The sequence below is a fragment of the Zootoca vivipara genome, chromosome 5, assembly GCF_965207765.1.
Source record: "Zootoca vivipara chromosome 5, rZooViv2.hap1.1, whole genome shotgun sequence".
Lineage (NCBI taxonomy): Eukaryota > Metazoa > Chordata > Lepidosauria > Squamata > Lacertidae > Zootoca > Zootoca vivipara.
The window spans coordinates 95,840,852-95,863,373 of NC_142588.1; the positions used below are offsets into that span (position 1 = coordinate 95,840,852).

The 22,522-nt window shown below is 49.3% G+C and overlaps 1 protein-coding gene across 2 annotated transcripts in view; it reads right to left on the reverse strand.

Annotated features, from left to right (window-relative positions):
* The window catches only part of TPRG1 (tumor protein p63 regulated 1), a 42,592-nt gene that overhangs the window by 15,193 nt on the left and 4,877 nt on the right, over nucleotides 1-22,522 (reverse strand). Inside the window, exons 2-5 of one of the 2 annotated variants that reach the window (XM_060274258.2) lie at nucleotides 20,789-20,866; nucleotides 18,657-18,878; nucleotides 18,031-18,122; nucleotides 13,326-13,502 (exon numbers count right to left, since the gene is read on the reverse strand). In XM_060274258.2, coding sequence (XP_060130241.2) covers nucleotides 13,326-13,502; nucleotides 18,031-18,122; nucleotides 18,657-18,869 — 482 coding nt within the window. In that variant the 5' untranslated portion in view covers nucleotides 18,870-18,878; nucleotides 20,789-20,866. The remainder of the gene's footprint in view (nucleotides 1-13,325; nucleotides 13,503-18,030; nucleotides 18,123-18,656; nucleotides 18,879-20,788; nucleotides 20,867-22,522) is intronic. The other variant, XM_060274257.2, reaches the window with a different exon arrangement.

Consider the following 22,522-nt stretch of genomic DNA (forward strand, 5'->3'; position numbering starts at 1 on the left):
ATGAAACTATGGAACTCGCTGCCACAGAAAACGGTGCTCATCACCAATTTGGATGGTTTTAAAAAGAAGATGGGGAGAATCCATGGAGGAGAGGGCTACTGAAGGCTACTTCAGAGCTGGAGTCAGCAAGGCTTCTGAAAATAAGTTGCTGGAAAACAGGAGTGGAGAGAGGGCTCTTGTGCTCCGATTCTGCTTGTGGGATGCTGGACTAGATGGGCCTTCTTATGTAACCCTCTGCAGTGCATAACCACAGAAGCACAGATTTATAGAGTTGAAAGGGGCCACGGGGGTCATCTAGAACACCCCCCTGCAATGCAGGAACCTTTAACCCAATGGCAGACTCGCACCCATGACCCTAAGATCAAGAGTCTCACGCTCTACCGGCTGAGCTACCCCTCACAGCTGAAGAACCCCTGATGCTGGGGGTGGGGGCAGTTCTCCCCAGGCTCCCTCTCCTGCCTCTCGCTTCCCTTTTCTCATGCGCTGGTTCTGCCTTCCAGGGCGGTGCAACTCTGAGCGAGGCTGCAGAGGCTACGCCCTTGAAGCGACGCAGCCAAAGACCGGGATAATTACAGTGCTCGGCAGCCCAGTTTACAAGGCAGCCTAAGTGCCACCCCAAAATCAAAGTGGGAAATGGAGAGAGGGCTTTACTAGCGACTTAGTGAGATGTTATTCATGCTTTTGAAGAGCGTTTTCTTTCCTGAGAGAGGGAGGCAAAGCTAGAATTAATGGACCCTTAGGCCCAAAGTATCCTGGGCATGTCTAATTTCCCCTTCCCAATCTTCCTCCCATCCCTCCTGGAAGTTTATTTCTTCATGCAGCACACCATTGAACTATGGAACTCTCTCCCACAAGATGCACTGATGGCCATCAAACTAGATCACTTGAAAAGAGGACTGGACAAATTCATGGAGGAGAGAGCTATCAGCCACTACAACCACATCATAGCTGGCCAGATGAAGGTGACCATCCAAGATTTCCCCTGTCTTCCTGAAAGAGACCCATGTCCAAATCCTGCCCTGGGCTTGGTTGTTGTTACTGCTGCTGCTCTTGTCAACCCTAAGGGCAGCGTTGCAGACAATGCCTTTTTGCGATAATCCCACCGGGATTTTCGAATCTCCTCTTTGTGTTCCTCTAATTACCCACATGGTTTCAGGAGATAAATCACTTAGGGAAAGCATTTCGAGCTGCGGGTTTGGGTGCTTCCTGCAATGAATCCCATTTGCCACAAAATGCTTTTAGGAGGACATTCTAATACGACACTTTAAGGCATGGGTAGGCAAACTAAGGCCCGGGGGCCGGATCCAGCCCAGTCACCTTCTAAATCCGGCCTGCGGACGGTCCGGGAATCAGCGTGTATTTACATGAGTAGAATGTGTCCTTTTATTTAAAATGCACCTCTGGGTTATTTGTGGGGCATAGGAATTCATTCATCCCCCCCCCCAATATATATATATATATATAGTCCAGCCCCCCACAAGGTTTGGGGGATAGTGGACTGGCCCCCTGCTGAAAAAGTTTGCTGATCCCTGCTTTAAGCAAACAAGCGGGTTTGGGAGTTAAGCAAGTGCGCAGCGACTACTGCTTAACATGAATCAGCGAGATCGGAGAGGGAAGCCAAGAGCTGTGGGTCCAAGAAGCATGTGTGTGTCGTGTGTTGTGTGTCGTGTGTCGTGTGTCGTGTGTGTGTGTGTGTGTTATTTGTCTATCTGGCCCAAGACACTTTGTAGCCCGAGGCAAAGGATAAGGTGGCAGTCTCTCCACATTCCATGCACAAAATCAGACTGTGTTAGCATCTGAATCTTACTTCAGATCTGCAAAGGCAGCCTCCTCCTCCTCCTCCTCACCAGAGAAGCCCTCCAGAGAAGCCCTCCTCTTTAGGGCAGGCCACATGACAGAGCCCCTGGTTCTGCCCTCCCAGTGCCTTCTCTCCTTCTCCCTGCTCCAGAGCACCCTTGTGTGAGGCGTCGCCAGCATCAGTCAGCCAAATGTCAGGGCAGTCCTGCCCTCCGAACCTTATACAAAACTAGGAGAGTTCATGACACTCATAGACAGGGGTGCAAGAAGCCATCAGGGCCTCTTCGGAGCTGGGTTTGCCGCACGCAGCTCTCTTTCAACTCCGCTGCAGTTTGGCTTCTGACATAAAAAGCTACCTTATCTGCCTTGCTGTCTCTCCTGTGGTGGAATTGTACACACTTAACTAATGAGCATCCTGCTCTTCCATTCATCCCTATGCAAAGGAAACACTATGCAAATCTGGAGGGCATAATAAATGATGTAGAATCACAAAACTGTAGAACTGGAAGGGACTGTGAGGGTCGTCTAGTCCAACCCCCTGCAATGCAAGAACCCTTTTGCACAACGTGGGGCTCGAAGCCACAACCCTGAGATTAAGAGTCTCATGCTCTACTGACTGACCTCTTGTTTGTGGATACGGATCAATGTTCATTCTGCATGTGGAACGAATGAGCAAATACTGGCAATTTTCGCTCCTATTTCAATTGGGATTCTCAGGCTTCCCAGTTTATAATCCACCTTAGATTTTGTGATTGGGGTGAGCAGATTCCCCCCTTCTGTTGTGCTGCTGTTCCCTGGCTTAGCTCTGCAACTTTCAAGGGATGCTGGTGGCGCTGTGGTCTAAATCACTGAGGCTCTTGGGCTTGCCGATCAGAAGGTTGGCGGTTCGAATCCCCACAACGGGGTGAGCTCCCGTTGCTCTGTCCCAGCTCCTGCCAACCTAGCAGTTCGAAAGCACACCAGCGCAAGTAGCTAAATAGGTACAGCTGTGACGGGAAGGTAAACAGCATTTCCGTGCGCTCAGGCTTCCCCCATGGTGTCCCGTTGTACCAGAAGCGGTTTAATCCTGCTGGCCACATGACCTGGAAAGCTGTCTGTGGACAAACGCTGGCTTCCTCAGCCTGAAAGCGAGATGAGCACCGCAACCCCATAGTCACCTAATAATAATAATAATAATAATAATAATAATAATAATAATAATAATGTATTATTTATACCCCGCCCACCTGGCTGGGTTTCCCCAGCCACTCTGGGCGGCTTCCAACAGAAAAATAAAACACAGTGATCTATTAAACATTAAAAAGCCTTCCTAAACAGGGCTGCCTTCAGATGTCTTCTAAAAGTCTGGTAGTTGTTTTTCTCTTTGACATCTGTTGGGAGGGCGTTCCACAGGGCGGGCGCCACCACCGAGAAGGCCCTCTGCCTGGTTCCCTGCAACTTGGCTTCTCGCAATGAGGGAACCGGCAGAAGGCCCTCGGTGCTGAACCTCAGTGTCCGGGCAGAACGATGGAGGTGGAGACGCTCCTTCAGGTATACTGGACCGAGGCCATTTAGGGCTTTAAAGGTCAGCACCAACACTTTGAATTGTGCTCGGAAACGTACTGGGAGCCAATGTAGATCTTTCAAGACCGGTGTTATGTGGTCTCGGCGGCTGCTCCCAGTCACCAGTCTAGCTGACGCATTCTGGATTAGTTGTAGTTTCCGGGTCACTTTCAAAGGGAGCCCCACATAGAGCACATTGCAGTAGTCCAAGCAGGAGATAACCAGAGCATGCACCACTCTGGTGAGACAGTCCGCAGGCAGGGAGGGTCTCAGCCTGCGTACCAGATGGAGCTGATAGACAGTTGCCCTGGACACAGAACTGACCTGTGCCTCCATGGACAGCTGTGAGTCCAAAATGACTCCTAGGCTGCACACCTGGTCCTTCAGGGGCACAGTTACCCCATTCAGGACCAGGGAGTCCTCCACACCTGCCCGTCTCCTGTCCCCCCATGAACAGTACTTCTGTCTTGTCAGGATTCAACCTCAATCTGTTAGCCACCAACCATCCTCCAACCGCCTCCAGGCACTCACACAGGACCTTCACCGCCTTCACTGGTTCTGATTTGAAAGAGAGGTAGAGCTGGGTATCATCCACATACTGATGAACAGCCAGCCCAAACCCCCTGATGATCTCTCCCAGCGGCTGCATGTAGATATTAAAAAGCATGGGGGAGAGGACAGAACCCTGAGTCACCCCACAAGTGAGATCCCAGGGGTCTGAACACTCATCCCCCCCCACCACTTTCTGAACATGGCCCAGGAGGAAGGAGCGGAACCACTGTATGACAGTGCCCCCAGCTCCCAACCCCTCTAGACAGTCCAGCAGGATGTTATGGTTGATGGTGTCAAAAGCCGCTGAGAGATCCAGCAGGTCTAGGAAACAGCTCTTACCTTTGTCCCTAGCCCGCCGGAGATCATCAACCAGTGCGACCAAGGCAGTTTCAGTCCCATGATGAGGCCTGAATCCCACCTGGAAGGGATCCAAATGGTCCGCTTCTTCCAGGCGTGCCTGGAGTTGTTCAGCAACCACTCGCTCAATCACCTTGCCCAAGAATGGAAGATTTGAGACTGGGTGATAGTTGGCCATATTAGCCGCATCTAAAGATGGTTTTTTAAGAAGCGGTTTGGGAATACTCCCTCATAGAAGGAAGCATTTACCACCCCGCGGAGCCCATCGCTCAGCCCTTCCCGGCTCACTTTTATTAGCCAGGATGGGCAAGGGTCAAGGAGACAGGTGGTTGGTTTCACTCGTCCAAGCAGCCTGTCCACATCCTCGGAGGTAACAGGGGTGATATGATAGCCATGTTCAAATATATAAAAGGATGTCATATAGAGGAGGGTGAAAGGTTGTTTTCTGCTGCTCCAGAGGAGCGGACACGGAGCAATGGATTCAAACTACAAGAAAGAAGATTCCACCTAAACATTAGGAAGAACTTTCTGACAGTAAGAGCTGTTCGGCAGTGGAATTTGCTGCCAAGAAGTGTGGTGGAGTCTCCTTCTTTGGAGGTCTTTAAGCAGAGGCTTGACAGCTCATATGTCAAGAATGCTTTGATGGTGTTTCCTGCTCGACAGGGGGTTGGACTGGATGGCCCTTGTGGTCTCTTCCAACTCTGTGATTCTATGATTCTATGAAATTGATCCCTCGCAACTGGACGAGACAGACCTCCAGCACTCCCCCGCCCCGGCCCTGCGCCCACGGTGGAGTCTACCTCTTCCCGAATCTGAGCGACTTTATCTGCAAAATAAAGTTGACTGGACTTAACTGTCCAGGGATCCTTTACTTTTATCTTTTACCTCCATCTTTCAACCTGCTCTTTGATTTAACTCAGGGACATTCCTTAAGTGCGCATGTGCAGTTCGCTTTAGCTCTACGCTTTCTTTCTTTCTGTCCCATCCAGGCCAACAATGCACACAGGGAAGCGCTTGGTGAAACAGCCCCAAAGAGGAGCCTGGTGTGATGGCAGGGGAGAGGGAGGAGCTGATCCAACTGGAGATGTTCTGTCCCAGCTGCAGCTACCAGAAACCCAGTAGGGCCAATATTGCATAGAAGGTTTGTTGGTAGTCATAAAAACATCAGAAGAGCCAGACTGGGTCAAAGGAGGGGGGAGGGCCTTTTAAAATTGCCCTCTGAGAGGTACAGAGAAAGTGACTGATTTGGCATTATCTGGCTGGGCTGGGCCGGCAGGAACACACCAAACCCCTGAAGGGGCAGAAAGCACACCCTAAATAATCAGCGTGACTCAGGTGCGAGGAGGGCATTTAACTAGATCATCCTTTCAGATCCTGGTTGGGTGTTTGTTTCTTATTTTAATTCTCAATCTGGAGGGCAGCAACGGGGAGGCTTGCAGCACCAAACCCACAAATTTGGCTCCCAGTGGCGTTTTCTCTTCCAACATGATGGCATCTGCTTTTCTCTGCTGGGAGACTCGCGCCAGATTGACAAGCAAGACCGGGCACGCTCCGAATGGCATCGCCAATCCAGAACGTCCCGGCTCCTCTCGTCCCTGCGCCCCGTCCAACAGAACAGATCCTTGAATCATCACAAAGTGGGGAGGAACAAAAAGAAAAAGCCAGCCAGCTCAGCCCCTTCCTCAACACACCAACCCGGGCTGTAATCGAAATGGAAACACAGAGAACCTCAGAAGAGCCTGCTGGATTTCCCAACATTCTGCCCTCACAGTGGCCAATCTGATGCCTCAATGGGAAATCTTCAGGATTCGAACACAACTCCCCACTCCTGTGGTTTTCGCCAAGTGGTGTTCGAAAGCCTTTCTGCGTCTGACCATGGAGACACAGCATCAATGCCATCACAGCCATCAATGATATAAATCCACTACAAATGGTCTGTGGTCATTTCACTGACATGTTGCACAATACCCCCACAAAAACAATAAACCAGTCTGGAGGGCTCTAAGACTTCATTTTCCTAGCTTGAAAACTTCTAACCAAGTTGGGGGCTTCGCTCATGTCCTGCTTGTGGCCTTCCCAATGAGCCATCTGCCTGGCCACTGTGATAATAGGCTGATGGATAGAATAGAATAGAATCTTAGAACAATGGAGTTGGAAGGGACCCTGAGGATCATCTAGTCCAACCCCCCCTGCAATGCAGGAATATGCAGCTGTCCCATAGGGGGATTGAACCCACAACCTTGGCATTATCAGCACCATGCTCTAACAACTGAACTAGGGATGTCTGGGCCTTTGGCCTAATAGCAACTTAAGAGGACTCTGCTGGATCAGGCCATAGGAAGCCCATCTCACCAAGCATCCTGTGGCCGGTCGGATACCCTTCTGGGAAACCTGCAAGCAGAATTCGAGCCCAAGAGCCCCCTCCCCTCCTATGGCACAGGAAACAGTGACGGCCATCGACTGGGATGGCTTTCAAAGAAGACCCAACAAATTCATGGAGGAGGAGGAGAGGGCTATTGATGGCTCTGGCAAGGATGGCTCTGCTCTGCCTCCACAGACAAACTAGATGGGCCATTGGCCTGATCCAGCAGACTCTTCCTGTGCTCTTATGTTTGCATTGACCCCTGGCAGCAGCCCTCCTGGAGATCCAAATAGGTCCTCTGTTCCCTAAGCTACAACCTCTTCTCAATGCTCAGGGCCGTCTTAGCATCTCAGGTGTGCCCATGAAGTCTTACACAATCTGAGAGTTGTCTCCACGCCAGCCCCAAATCTCTCGCAATGCTATACAGTGGAGTGGAAGACTCTTAGATGGCGCACATGCCAATCTTGGGCCAGCGAGGGTTGGCTAGAGGAAGGACAGGAATCCTGTATCCCTTCCAGCAAGCGCAAGGACCCCGGCCAGCAAATTCTCCCCGGGCTTAGAATTTGTACTCTCTCCGGGGTGAATATTTAGAGCCCTCAAGGGCAGAGCAAGGAGAAAATGGTTTGACATGTTGCCTGGAAATAACCCTTGGGAGCGCATTCGTTCTCCTTGCGCGCGCCCCCTCCCTTGGGGACATCCATCCCTCCTTTAGCCAGAGGGAAGACTGCCACCTGCTGAAGAAGAGAGTGAAACTCAGCCGCAGCCTTGCCTAATCCCCTGTCTAAAAACCAGCAGGCACCCAGCCTTCTCAAGCACATGAGCTCACTAGCCAAGGGCATTTTGCCTCTCCCCAAACAGCATTGCCTCATCTGTGGAATAATGGGTGGTACAGACATCCCCAAACTCTTTGGCTTACAAACATCTCCATTCTGCCCCCCACCCCCCACCCCCCACACAAAAAGGATAGGTTATTCTCTCTGACATAAGCTCTCGGTACGTTTCTGAGCGCAATTCAAAGTGTTGGTGCTGACCTTTAAAGCCCTAAACGGCCTCAGTCCAGTAGATCTGAAGGAGCGTCTCCACTCCCATCGTTCAGCCCGGACACTGAGGTCCAGCTCCGAGGGCCTTCTGGCGGTTCCCTCATTGCGAGAAGTGAGGGTACAGGGAACCAGGCAGAGGGCCTTTTCGGGGGTGGCACCCACCCTCCCAGCAGATGTCAAGGCAATAAGCAACTATTTTACTTTTAAAAGACAACTGAAGGCGGCCCTGTTTAGGGAAGTTTTTAATGTTTGATGCTGTATTGTTTTTAATATTCTGTTGGAAGCCGCCCAGAGTGGCTGGGGAAACCCAGCCAGATGGGCGGGGTATAAATAATATATTATTATTATTATTATTATTATTATTATTATTATTATTAATATGTGAGCTGCCTGCAGCAAACACTCTCTTCTAAAACATGGCAAGTCCGCAACACGGGTACTCTCCTTGTTCAGAGGGTCTCCCCCCTGCCCCAAACTAGGGTTTAATCTGCCATGGGGCATGTCATACATTTTGACTTCAAGCTGGGTCTTGGGAGGTAGAGGAAGAACCACAAAAATTATTCTAACCAGCTCCAAAGGACTTGTGTGGTGACCAAATCTAAGTTTTGGTTTTCTCTCATTTTCGTATTTCCCCGGTCTTAAGTTCACTTCTCTGCATCAGTCGGCTTTTTTTTTATTAAGCAAACTCAAAAGCACTTTAGTGCATATTTATGGTAATTGTGCGTATACAAGTTTTGTATGATTGCTATATGCACCTTTGACAATGCAATTTCCCCTTATCTAATGCACTTTGCATGTCGGTTTCACTAATAGGTGCATTTATGTCCATGTCACTTGGCTGGAGAACTGCGCTGCAAAATTCAGAGAAATGCGGGTTTTGAAGGGTGGCTGTGCTTTGTTTCAGAAAGTGTGTAGTCTTGAACCCATCGGCGTTTTATACACTAACACCCCACAGTCGACGGCAAGAGAGGCAGACTCTTGTCCCAAGGAATATTCAGAATGTCCGTGGCATATCTCAGTCTTAGACCCCTGGGGCAGGATAAGACCTGCTGAAAGAGTCGCATTGCCTGCCAGGGAGTTCTGGGGCTAAAGCCCTATATATCTCAGGAACATAAGAAGAGTCTGCTGGCTCAGGCCAAAGGGGGACCATCTCGCCCGGCATCCTGTTCTCACCTGATGCCTCAATGGGAAATCCACAAGCAGGATTCGAACACAGCTCTCCCATTCTCTGATTTCCAGCAACTGTTATGTTCAGAAGCGTTGCTTCCTCCGATTGTACAGGCGGAGCACAGCCACCCTGGCTAGTACATTGAAAGCTTTATCCTTCATGGTTGTCTAATACAGTGTTTCTCAACCTTTTTTGGGCCACGGCACACTTGTTCTATGAAAAAAAATCCCGCGCTATATTTAGTTTAGTTTGGAGGGGAGACGTAAAAAAGCATGCCACTGAAGAACTGCTGCGCGGTAGCCAGGCGGACCCACCAGGCGCAGAGCCTGCGGAGCGAGCGGGGAGACGGCACGCACAGACCCCAGGCAGGCAGACACGGGCGCGCAGCTGCCGCTGCCTCCCTCCCAGCCGCCCCAGGCAGCCGCCGCCGCTCTGGCCCGGCGAAGGGAAGCCTTGTGCAGCCTTCCCCGCCTGCCTCCTCCTCCCCAGGCGGCGGCGGCGCCCTCTCTGGCCTCCGGCTGGATGCCGACTCTAAATTTTGCCATGACGTGCGGCGACGAGAAGGGCGATTTGCATTGTCACGTGCCTGGCGGCCGCCAATAACCGACACTAACCCGCCAGAAAGGAAGCCGGCCGGGTCACGACGCGGGCGCTCGCCTCGCGTCATGACCAGGCTGGCTTCCTTTCCGGCGGGTCAGCGACGTGACAATGCAAATCGCCCTTCTCGTCGCGGCACACCAGCCAGCGTCTCTGCCGCGGAACACTGGTTGAGAAACGCTGGTCTAATACATGTAGAGCATGAACAGGGTCATGCCTTTGAGACCCACTCTGGGCAAAAGATTCCTGCATTGCAGGGGCTTGGGCTAGGTGACCCTCATGGCCCCTTCCAACCAGTTCTACGATTCCAACAGTCCTGCTGGGCAGATCTGCAAACCACTCTCCCTTTTGAACCCATTTCCAGGTATGGGAGAGTCACTGCAAGGTCACTTGTGAGATGAGGCCAAATGTTTGAATAAGTTAATCTCTGCCGCATTCAGCGCTCTGCAGGTGTGCCGAGCTGATGGCTTCCTTTTCCATTATGTGAACAGGATGCCTTCTTTCCCTCTTACCTTAGCACAACACGGCCACAACAACCCCACGAGCTTGGCCTCGCCACTTGGGAACCAAGTTTGGGCACGTCCCGAGGAGAGTCAGTAAGAGAAGCCCGACTTTGGCATGCAGTGGGCAGAGCAATTTGGGAACAGTGACCTCAAGCCAATTTTCTCTCTCCCTCCCCCCCCCTCCTTTCCACCAGCCAAAGGAAGCCAGAGTTGGCTGGCATCGGGAGGGCGATTTTGCACAGCGCTTGGGAAATGTAGCTTCACTGGAAACCGCATCTCAAATGGCCAGGAGTCTCATGCTCCCCTTTGCTGTGTTAAACTGGAAGTTCCTTGGGGCAGGGAATCAGTCTTCTGGGAGCATGTTAGTCTGTAAAGTGCAGCACCTGGTAATTGCTTTATTTATATGCTTGGCTTTTTGTTTGGTAGGCTGTTTCAAGCAACTTGGAGAGGAAAAGTATATTTGTATATAGATATGAATATATAAAAGTCCATCAGAAATGCTGGAATATTAAGACCAGAACTTTCTCCTAGCACATGAACCTGATTCTGCCTATTTCTTGGGGAGATGCTATATTCCACATTGCACTATTATCAAACTATTATTATTATTAATTACTACTACTACTACTACTACAGTCACAGACGTACCTTGGAAGTTGAACAGAATCTGTTCCGGAAGTCCGTTCAACTTCCAAAACGTTCAAAAACCAAATCACAGCTTCTGATTGGCTGCAGGAAGCTCCTGCAGCCAATCAGAAGCCGTGGAAGCCCCGCCGGACGTTCGGCTTCCAAAAATAGTTTGCAAACCAGAATAGTCACTTCCGAGTTTGCAACGTTCGGGAGCCAAAATGTTCGGGAACTAAGCTGTTCGAAAACCAAGGTATGACTGTATTATTATTATTATTATTATTATTATTATTATTATTATTATTACTTGTCGTGTGCTTTGGACAGCTCAGTTGGTGAGAGTGTAGCTCTGATAACCAGGGGCGAATGAAGGCATCGTAACACCCGGGGCGGAGCGTTGCTACGTAGGGCGCATGTGTGGCGTTGCTACTTACGGCTCATGCACCGTACTTAGCGATGCCACACTTGTGCTGTACATAGCGGTTTGCCAGTGGCGGTGCTCCAGCGCTGTATGGATGGTGCCGGGATCCTTGGCTTGCAGCTGCAGCCGCGAACGGAGGGTCCTCTGTTCATGGCTGTAGCGGCGATGGAGGGATCCCACTGCCATCCGTATGCCGCTGGAGTGGTGCCGCCGCAAACCGCTATGTCCAGTGCATGTGCGGCGGCGTTACGTACAGTGCAAGCTTGCGACGTCGCACATGCGCTGTACATAGCGGTTTGCCACCGGCGCCGGGATCCTCCGCATGCGGCGGCGGTGCAATAGCTGCTTGTGCCCCCGCAAGCCCCCGCGGGGTGCCTTCTTGTCACACACACACACACCCAGACATGGCACCCAGGGCACACCGCCACTCCCTGCCCCCCGTTGCGACGCCACTGCTGATAACACCAAGGTTGGAGGTTTGATCCCTGTACGGGAAAAGCATGTTACCTAATTACGACTAAGTGACTTACATTTAACACATAAGACCCTAATAAGAGCCTGCTGGAGAAGGAGAAGGAGGAGGAGGAGGAGGAGGAGGAGGAGGAGGAGGAGGAGGAGGAGGAGAAGAAGAAGAAGAAGAAGAAGAAGAAGAAGAAGAAGAAGAAGAAGAAGAAGAAGAAGAAGAAGAAGAAGAAGAAGAAGAAGAAGAAGAAGAAGAGGAGTTTGGATATGATATCCCGCTTTATCATTACCCGAAGGAGTCTCAAAGCAGCTAACATTCTCCTTTCCCTTCCTCCCCCACAACAAACACTCTGTGGGGTGAGTGGGGCTGAGAGACTTCCGAGAAGTGTGACTAGCCCAAGGTCACCCAACAGCTGCATGTGGAGGAGCGGAGACGCGAACCCGGTTCCCCAGATTACAAGTCTACCGCTCTTAACCACTACACCACACTGGCTCTCTGGAGCAGGCCAGTGGCCCCTCTAGTCCAGCATCCTGTTCTCTCAGCACCCAACCAGATGCCTGCAGGAAACCCCCAAGCAGGATTTGAACACAAGAGCCCTCTCCCGTCCTGAGGCTTCCAGGAAATGGTAATCAGAACCATTGCTTCCTCCAACTGTGGAGGCCGAGCATAGGCATCGTGACCACTGATAGTCTTCTCCGCCATGAATTTGTCCATTCCTCTCTTAAAGCCATCCGAGCAACATTCCCAAGGCAGGAGGGTAAAAGCAGAGCTTTGTCTGCTATGTGCACTTGAAGATGTGTTGTGCTCCCCTGAAGTGGGGGCTTTGCACAAGAGCGCGGAGATCCTCCTCCTTGAAGCTGGGCATTTGCTGCGAGAGAGGATTGCCCTGAGAGGCACACAGCAAAACGAAGCCTGGCATTTTTTAAAACAAACAGGAAAGGAAGGGCCTTTTCAAACTGGAAAATGAAAAGAGCAGCCTGCAAAAATCACAAGGTGCTGGGTGTTGGAAGCGAAGGTAAGGAAGCCTCTTCCACGACTGGAATGTGTGCTGTGTTCAAACTTGCCTGTGCCATTCATATGCAGCCATTCATAAGAACCTCAGCAATTATTTTCTTAAGGGCCGTGTATTATGATGAAGATTATCTTTTTAATATATATTTTAAAAGCAAACCTCGTGATGCCTGGAACGGCATATAATTACCGCATAACCCTAAACCCAGAAAATGTTGGGAGTGGAGCCTAGGAGAGTCTTGCCCCACCAAGTGGAAAGTCTCCCTCCTCTTTTGCCGGGTTTGCTTCACCCACCGCTGAGTCTCCTTTGCTGGAACAGGGGAGTTTTGCCAATTGTGGAGTCTCTCCAAAGGGAGCCTTTGACAAGGGAGCTGGAGAAGGGCAATCAAAATGATTGAAGAGAAGGAGAAACTCCCCCCAAAAGGAACGGCTACAACATTTGAGGCTTTTCAGTTTAGAGAAAAGGCCTGAGGAGACATGCAATGGGCATCCAATGAAGCTGCATGTTGGAAGATTTAGGACAGATAAAAGGAAGTCCTTCTTCATAGAATCATAGAGTTGGGAGGGACACCCAAGGGTCATCAAGTCCAACCCCCTGCAATGCAGGAATTTCAGTTAAGGCATCCATGACAGATGGCCATCCAACCTCTGCTTAAAAGCCTCCAAGGAAGGAGAGTCCATAAAGTGATCCTTCAGTTGAGATCCCTGCACTGCAGACTGCAGGGGGTTGGGCTGGATGACCTCTGGGATCCCTTCCAACTTTACGATTCTGTGGTTCCATGAACATGCAGGCTCCATTTCAGGAGCACATATCAAAAGGAGGTTGGAGCCATCACAACCCCCCCCCCAATTATCACGCTGACCACCCGCAGGTGTGTGCCTCACCTGTCCAAGGACTTCTCTGGAAAGGTGAAAGGTCCCAGGCAGATGCGGTTGATGTAGCTCAGGGGGACCCTCTGCAGCTCCAGGCACTTGAGCATGATGAAGTCGTATTTGCAGACCAGGAGGGCAGAGTCTGTGATGACCACCACACGCTCCTTCTCGTTGTTCCAGTGGTCTATCCTGGAACAAGGCAAGGAGAGGAGACGCAGCACAGTTTATTTATTTAATAAAGTTTATATACTGCTTGAACGGAGGAGAAAACCTCAAAGCAGTTTGCAAAAAAAGAAAGATAAAGCAATTTTAAAAAATGCCACCGTGATTGAAAACGTACAGAAAATTAGAACCGCGATAGAACAGATGAAAACAAATTAAAACTCCCGCAAACTTTCTCAATCTGGGTAGGCTTGCCCAAATAAGAATGTCTTCAGCGGGTCCAAAAAGCATGCAATGAAGGTGCATGGCTGATGTCAAGAAGCAGGGAGTTCCAAAGTGTTGCAAAAGTGCCAATTCCATCACTCCAAGTGCTCAGGTGGGAGCATATGGGGTAAGGCGATCTCACAGGTAAACTGGTCCTGAGTTGTTAAGGGTTTTATATACTAATAGTAACACCTCATTTTTTGTTTTAAATACTTTATTGATTTTTTTAAAAAAACACATCAAATAAAAGTTCATCCAGAGAAATAAAATCAGTAATAAGTGTTACTTCCAATCACAATAAATTCTTCTTTCTTCTTTAATGACTTCCCGGCGTCACCCCATCATGCATCTACTACTTATCTCATCCATTTTGTTGTTATTGTTTAGCCGTGTCCGACTCTTCGTGACCTCCTGGACCAGAGCACGCCACGCACTCCTGTCTTCCACTGCCTCCCTCATGTTGGTAGCTTCGAGAACACTGTCCAACCATCTCGTCCTCTGTCGTCCCCTTCTCCTAGTGCCCTCAATCTTTCCCAACATCAGGGTCTTTTCCAAGGATTCTTCTCTTCTCATGAGGTGGCCAAAGTATTGGAGCCTCAGCTTCAGGATCTGTCCTTCCAGGGAGCACTCAGGGCTGATTTCCTTAAGAATGGATAGGTTTGATCTTCTTGCAGTCCATGGGACTCTCAAGAGTCTCCTCCAGCACCATAATTCAAAAGCATCAATTCTTCGGCGATCAGCCTTCTTTATGGTCCAGCTCTCACTTCCATACATCACTACTGGGAAAACCATAGCTTGAACTATACAGACCTTTGCTATCTAGGTTTGTCATTGCTTTTCTCCCAAGAAGCAGGCGTCTTTTTAACTTTGTGACTGTTGTCACCATCTGCAGTGATCATGAGACCCAAGAAAGTAAAATCTCCCACTGCCTCCATTTCTTCCCCTTCTATTTGCCAGGAGGTGATGGGACCAGTGGCCATGATCTTGGTTTTTTTGATGTTGAGTTTCAGACCATATTTTGCGCTCTCCTCTTTCACCCTCATTAAAAGGTTCTTTAATTCCCCCTCACTTTCTGCCATCAAGGTTGTGGCATTAGCATATCTGAGGTTGTTGATATTTCTTCCGGCAATCTTAATTCCGGTTTGGGATTCATCTAGTCCAGCCTTTCTCATGATGAATTCTGCATATAAGTTAAATAAGCAGGGAGACAATATACAGCCTTGTCGTACTCCTTTCCCAATTTTGAACCAATCAGTTGTTCCATATACCTTTGTTAATTTTCATTACTTATTATTCTATAGATGTCCACAAAATCACAAAAGTCACTCAAGGCCTGCCGTTGATGTCATATTATTTCAGTATTCCTTAAGGTATTTTTTTGTACATGTCCCATTTTTAATAAATGTTTGATCACTATGACCTCTGTTTCCCTGTCATTTTTGCCAACTCAGCGTACTCTAACTGTTTCTAATCGTAACACCTTGATCTCAGCCCAGCAGCAGATCTCTGAGCCCAAGTGTTGCATGCTGGCAAGCACTCCCTCCTGTCAGCAATCGCGCTGCAGCATTCTGCAGTGACTGCATCTTCTGGTTCAATCCCAAGGGCAGCCCCACCTGAAGAGCACTGCGGCAATCCAGTAACCAATGCACAAACTACGGTAGCCAGGCTCTCTCGGTCCAGGAATGGCCCTAGTTATAAACACAGTCTCACTGACTACTTCATTGACTATGCAAAAGCCTTTGACTGTGTCGACCACAGCAAACTATGGCAAGTTCTTAAAGAAATGGGAGTGCCTGATCACCTCATCTGTCTCCTGAGAAATCTCTATGTGGGGCAAGAAGCTACAGTTAGAACTGGATATGGAACAACTGATTGGTTCAAAATTGGGAAAGATGGAGGGCACAAGGAGAAGGGGACGACAGAGGACGAGATGGTTGGACAGTGTTCTCGAAGCTACGCACATGAGTTTGACCAAACTGTGGAAAGCAGTGCAAGACAGGAGTGCCTGGCGTGCTATGGTCCATGGGGTCATGAAGAGTCGGACACGACTAAACGACTAAACAACAACAAATAAACACAGTCCCAGTTGAACTTTGGCAGACCAAAGGAAGGAACGAGCTGTTAACACAGAATCACAGAATTGTTAAGTGGGGAGGGACCTCTTGAGGGTCATCTAGTCCAACCCCCTGCAACGCATGGGAAACGGGGATCTCAGAACAGCAGTTTGTGTGTTGCTTGGGGGAGTCTGAGTTAGGGAAGCTCAGGCAAAAATATGAGACAAACTGAATTTCCTTTCCCCCTCCTTGGTTGCACCAGGCTGGCAAATGGTGCCTTCCGGGCTCTGCGAAAACCATCTCCTCTTGCAAAATCTTTTTCATTTGATATAGCGGAAGAAATCCTTCATTTTGCATAATTAGCATTATCAGAAACAAATTTGCCAATTTGTGTCGGGAGTTCTGAGTTCCAACGTGATTGGCCGTCGGAGATTTCTAAGCAGAGGTTGGGTGACCATCTGTCAGGGATTATTCAGCTGTGATTTCTGTGTTGCAGGGGATTGGACTAGATGAGCCTTGGGGTCACTTCCAGCGCCAAGATTCTACGATTCTGTGTTCATGATTTCATTCTTTTTTGCATCATCTAGTAAACCTCCACACCCCTGCCTCATTCACAAGGCCCTTCAGTCCAAACTGAAACACAGTTTCCATGTAGGATAACCCATTATCCCCAACCCCCCTGGATTTTTTTTTATTTTAACCACAACATTCCTGTTTGGACAAACTACAAAGACGCTTAGAAAATCGGTGTGAATTTTAATCAATTTTAGCATTTTCCATTTTTCGTATATTTTAAAGTCTCGTGGTCCATTGTCCTTGATTTCCTTGTTTTATCTTTGAAGTTGGTGTTTTTTCCTCTTTACAAACAAGCAGTTGTGTCATTTTTGTGAAATAAATAAAATAAACGATATATGCGAGAATTCATGCTTCACCCACCAGGGGGCAGTATTGAAACTGCAAAAAAATAAAAAATCAAATCCTGGTCAAATGATTCACCAGGTATATATGATACCATATACGGTTCTTTTTATAGCTCTTTATAGGCAACTGTTTGAGATTTGCATGGCTTATAATTACATGTTCTCCAGAGAAAACAACATCTGCCAAGGTGTTCCTTCCAATCGCCATTCATTGCCTTGAGGGACGGCGTGCTGTTCAGCGGCAACGGAGAAATTGTAATTAAAGCAACAACTTTGAGGACTTTTGCAGGAAGCGTAAGGAGATTTTTAAAGTCAGGAGGGATTGCTATTATTTATATATACAGCCCTATCAGTTTGCATAGCTCTCTCCATAGCAACAGAAAAAACACCCACTATAATCTAAAAGAAAAATGGGTAATGGTGTGGAGGGGGAGATGTCCTAGAGCAAAATAAAGGGATTGAAATGGTTGCAAAGCATGAGGAAATCAATGCAGTGACCCAACAGGTCTTATAACTTACAGACATGTCTCTGCCCCAACCAGCTTACAAACTGAGTTTGTAGATTGGGAAGGGCTCAGTGGGAATGCAATTTGGGGGTGAATGGAAATGGCACCCCAAAATTCTCTACCCTCTTGACTTTCAGGAGACAAAATTGGGGGTGCCATTTTGCAGACTATTTCTGCAGCGGCGGCAGCGGCAAGAAGAGAAGATTCTGGAAGGGTTAGAAAATGGAAATTCTACACAGAATTCTCTTCTGAAAACCTTTGGCCGAAAGAAATAAGACTGTTAGTTTCCTAGAACCATAAGAAGGCACCTAGGTTGGTAGTCCTAGGGGATTTAACCTTGGGGATTTATTATTATTATTACTATTATTATTATTATTATTATTATTATTATTATTATTACATCCGTGCCAACATGACCTTGCAAGGGGCCGCTCGGAACTTCGTGGAAAGCATGGCCTCCATGGGGCTGTCCCTGAATAAGTTTGGCCCAACTCACACCCGCGGACATGCCTTGGATCTGGTGTTCACCTCTATAGATGTTGGTGATCTGACACTAAGTAAAAGTGAAACTAAAGAAGTGCCATGGTCAGATCACTTCCTGGTGCAACTGGACTTCTCCACGACCCTTCCCCTCTGCAGGGAGGTGGGACCGATTCAGATGGTCCGCCCCCGCCACTTAATGGATCCAAATGGTTTCCAGAGAGTGGTAGGGGATGTTTTATCCCATGTCGATGGCCTTTCAGCTGATTCCCTGGTAGCCCGCTTTAATGCGCTTCAAATAAATAAAAATAAATAAGGAAGAGGGACTTACTCAGCCAGAAGCCAGAAGCTGTGGGCCGTTTCCCCCATGTTCGCTATCACATGGGCCCTGAGGTCATCCATGGCTTGGTCAAAGGCTCCAGGCTGAAGAACAAAACGAGAGAGGAGGAGATCACAGGAGAGAAGGAACAGAGGGAAATCATGCGCAGGGAAATAACAGGCATTGCCTGGTCTTTGTGCACCGTCATAACCATTGCAGAAAAGGCGTTGAGCATTAAGCAGGAACCCCGACTGAGGGCAAGTCCCAGAGGGCGTTACAACAATTGCAAGTTAAAAAACAAAACAGATCAGTATTGTCCACGCTGACTCCCTATAAGGCAGCTTCCTATCTTCCTGGCCTGGCTGGAAAAAAAATGTTCCCCACCCCTGTCTTAACTGCATAGCAAAGATCTCAGGCCTGTGCCCTGGTTTCGAAATTCTACACACAGTGGACCATGGGTAAATTGGGAGACCATGCAAGTGGGAAGGTGGCCCAACTCTGAAACGGAGGGCTCTTTCCTCCATGGCAGAGGGTTGGAATAGATGACCCTCGGGGTCCCTTCCCACTCGACGGTTCCATTCTGTGCCTTTTCTTGCAGGCCCCGCAACCCCACCTCGAAATGAAAAGGGCCAACTCACCCTGGTGGCGAAGTATTTCCTTGAATCGTAGGGGTCGGCGTGAGGGCGTGGGTACAGCATGGTCTTGGGAGCAGACGGCGGAGAGAATCCTGAATCCGGTTCCTGCGCTGTTCCAGCCCCGGGATTTCCCTTGCTCTTCTCTTCCAGCCCCTCCTCCTGCTGCTGCTGCATCTCCACTGTTTTGAACTCTTGGTAGTTTCCACTGCCTGGCATTCCGACCACCTTCGAGGCAAGCAGAGAGGCACCCAAAGGGTTAACACAGCGGCTTGCCCTTTGCCCACCTGGATCTCTAAGAGATGCAGCTCAGGATCAATCCATCAGGAGGACCGAGTTCCCTCATACATACAGCGGGTTCCCCTTCATGGAGAGCTCGAGTTGCGGTGGGGGCTATCAGAACACCCTCCCTCCCGTTGGGTGGGATCGTTTAGATGACCAGGGCTGCAATTGGTGGGTGCGAGTTGTTGGGACGATTTGTATGTTGCAATATTGGGGACACTGGCTTTATATTCCTTAATCGCAGCCTGGGCTTTCTCTTTCACTTTGCTGCAAGCTTCGGATCACCCTCCCACCCTCCCTTTAATTAGGCTGTTGCGTTTGACCTTGCTATGCCTGTCACGGGGTCGTCTGCTTTTGGGGCAGGGGCCTGGTAGGAATTTTGCCATTTGGCTGATTGGCTGGTGCCACTTGGTTTTCACCTACTGTGTAGCAATCTTACCTTCCAAGTCCCAGACTGCAGAATCCGGGACCGGCAGCCGTGTGACACCGGAAGTCGCGTCTACGCACTTCCGGTCACGCGTAGATGCGACTTTTGAAGCTGGCGGCGGCCATTTTTGGTACCCATAGAAGGGCAAATCAGGGGGGGGGGAATGGCTGCCGGCAGGAGAAAATAACGGAGAAAAACGGGAGACAAAGTGATACGGGGGACCACCGGGAAAAGGTAAATAAAAGCGGGGGTTTCCCGGGGAAAACGGGGTACTTGGCAGCTATGGTAGCAATTCGTCACAACTTGTAAGGTTGCGGATAGGCATTGGTTAATAAATTGGTTGGTGGAGGGGCCAGGATTGCCTGTGCCGGCCCCTCCAATGCTGTTGCTGCACGGGTGAATTCCATTAAAGGAATCCAGGGGCTTGACATGCTTTCGTCCGTACCCCCGACAAGGGGCTTGGGCCATGCAAGAGCCCCTGGGGGCATTTGGCAGAGAGGCGAAGGGCCAGCCCTCCGGCTCCATTCTCTCCCCAAAATGCTTTCCCCGCACTGACTTCAGGAAGCGGGGAAGTCAGTTAGTTCTGTCGTAGAGACAGATGCATGTATGGAACCAATGCCTAAGCAACCACTCACATTTTGTATTTAAATAAAGTTGTGGCCAAAATTATGCCAAAAACCTTAAACTTGATTTCTGTGTGGAGTGTGATTTATTGAGGGGTGTACTGGGGACCTCTGCACGCAACTGCCCAGGCTGTGAAATTCTTGGGGGGGGGTGCCCTTCTCTCAACCCCACCCCCCTCAGAGGCATGCTTGGTGGGGATGTGGGTGACGGCTGCTCCCAGACAACTTTGGAACTCCCTTCCTAGAGAAATGAGATTGGCTGCCGCCTCCTTGTGCTTACACCAACAGGCTTTGGGAAACTGGCTGCTTTTCATGAAAGGGCTGGTGCCCTTTCAATGTTTATTGGGTGTTCTTTTTAAAATGATTTTTAATGTTTTTGGAGGATGGAAGCTCTTAGAAATCTTTACACCATGGGTAGGCAAACAAAGGCCCGGGGGGCGGATCTGCCCCGATTGCCTTCTCAATCCGGCCTGTGAACGGTCCGGGAATCAGTGTTTTTACAGGAGTAGAATGTGTGCTTTTATTTAAAATGCATCTCTGGGTTATTTGTGCGGCATAGGAATCCGTTCATTTTTTATTATTATTCTAAAATATAGCCCAGCCCCACCCCCAACAAGGTCTGAGGACTGGCCCCCTGCTGAGAAAGTTTGCTGACCTCTGATTTACCCTTTACACATGCATGTCTCAAGCAGAGATATAAAAAAACAGCGCAGAAAATAACAGCAAATGGATTAAATACCCACAGCAGACACCCAATGCATAGGCTAAAGTTATTGCTTCCCTCTGCCACCAGGTGCGCTGTTTACCTGCTGAGTCTTCTGTGCAGGTGCTCAGGGCCAAGGCCCCTCCCCTGCTCTTCCTTCCAACGGCTCCTTATCGTTAATCTGAATTTGGAAAAGACAAACGTTCTAACAGAGGACTCTTTCAAACAGAGTTGTTACAGCTGGCAGGAAGCCACAGCTAGTTCATCTCCGCCACCTCCTTTACGTGACCAAGCATTTAATTGGCTACCGTGGCTGCTGCCCTCTGTCTATCTCGAGATAAAAATGGAGTGCGCCTCCAAGGGTGAAGTCAAACCGCTGTGTTAGCAGAAGCCAAGTGACCTGCCCAGGGTGGAGGTCTCCTGGGCTGCCCAGACGACAAGCCCCCCCCCCCTTGCTGATGTGGTCCAAAGGAAAGGAAAGCAAGACGTTTGGCACCAGCTTGGCTGCAGGAGTTGCCAGAAGGAGGCATACAAGGTGCCATCCAACCAGTTTAGGGACTCTGCTCCGGATTTGTGAGGGTCTACTCCTTAGTCCTTTCTTCTCCTGAAGATGTTCCGCAAAGCAGGCGTGTGCAGAATACAGTGGTACTATTACTTCCCTAGATCTAGATGCTATACTCCCATTGATGCAGCCCAGAATTGCATTGGCTTTTTGAGCTGCTGAATCACACTGCTGACTCATTTCAAGTTTGTGGTCTACCAAGACTCCTAGATCCTTTTCACATGTACTGCTCTCAAGCCAGGTGTCTCCCATCCTGTACTTGTGCCTTTCATTTTTTATTTGCCCAAGTGTAGTACTTTACATTTCTCCCTGTTAAAATTCATCTTGTTTGCTTTGGCCCAGTTGTCTAATCTGTTAAGGTCATTTTGAAGTGTGAGCCTGTCCTCTGGGGTATTAGCCACCCCTCCCAATTTGGTGTCATCTGCAAACTTGCTCAGGATGCCCTCAAGCCCATCATCCAAGTCATTGATGAAGATGTTGAATAAGACTGGGCCCAAGACAGAACCCTGTGGCACCCCACTAGTCACTACTCTCCAGGATGAGGAGGAGCCATTGATGAGCACCTTTCATTGGTAGCATTGTCTAGCCCGCATTTTACCAGCTTCTTTAAAAAGAATATCATGGGGCACCTTTCTTCTCCTGAAGATGTTCCTCAAAGAAGCAGGCGTGTTTTCTGTATCCAGTGGTCTGTGTTTGCCTGAGCTTGAGCCTGGACTAAGGATTCTGAGCTCCTGTGTTCTGATTCTATACATGATGTCCAATCACAGAACATTTCAGGATTCAGGCCTCTGCCATTGGCCCATGAACTCTGAGTCGTGATTTGCAGCTTGGAAGTTTAGACAGCCAATCACGTTGGGAGTGGGAGTGGGCCAGGCTTCCAGGAATGTATATAAGCAGTTGCTTTGCCCCTGTTTCCCAGATATGCAGTTCAATGAAGGTTCTTGCTGTTATCGCTGCACCTTGCCTGGTGGAAACCCACCTACACTTCAGCGTGGATTGTTCCTTGGGGTTTACTCCTGAAGTCTACACTCACGAATGAGTGTAGCCGCATGGCAGTGGAGGTGTAGGATCAGAGTTCCTACTCCTAGATGGGCTCCCTTCCCAGGCGGACGAGCCCCATCCACCCCTCATTTCCCTCCACAGAACATGCAGAATCCACCTGCTTGACCGTTGGACCCGCTCTTGGTCTCACCCGCTCAATCCTCCGCAGTCTGTCTTTGAATGCAGGGGAAGTCCCATATTCTCTGGTGGTTTGAGACCCATCGACTCCCCTCA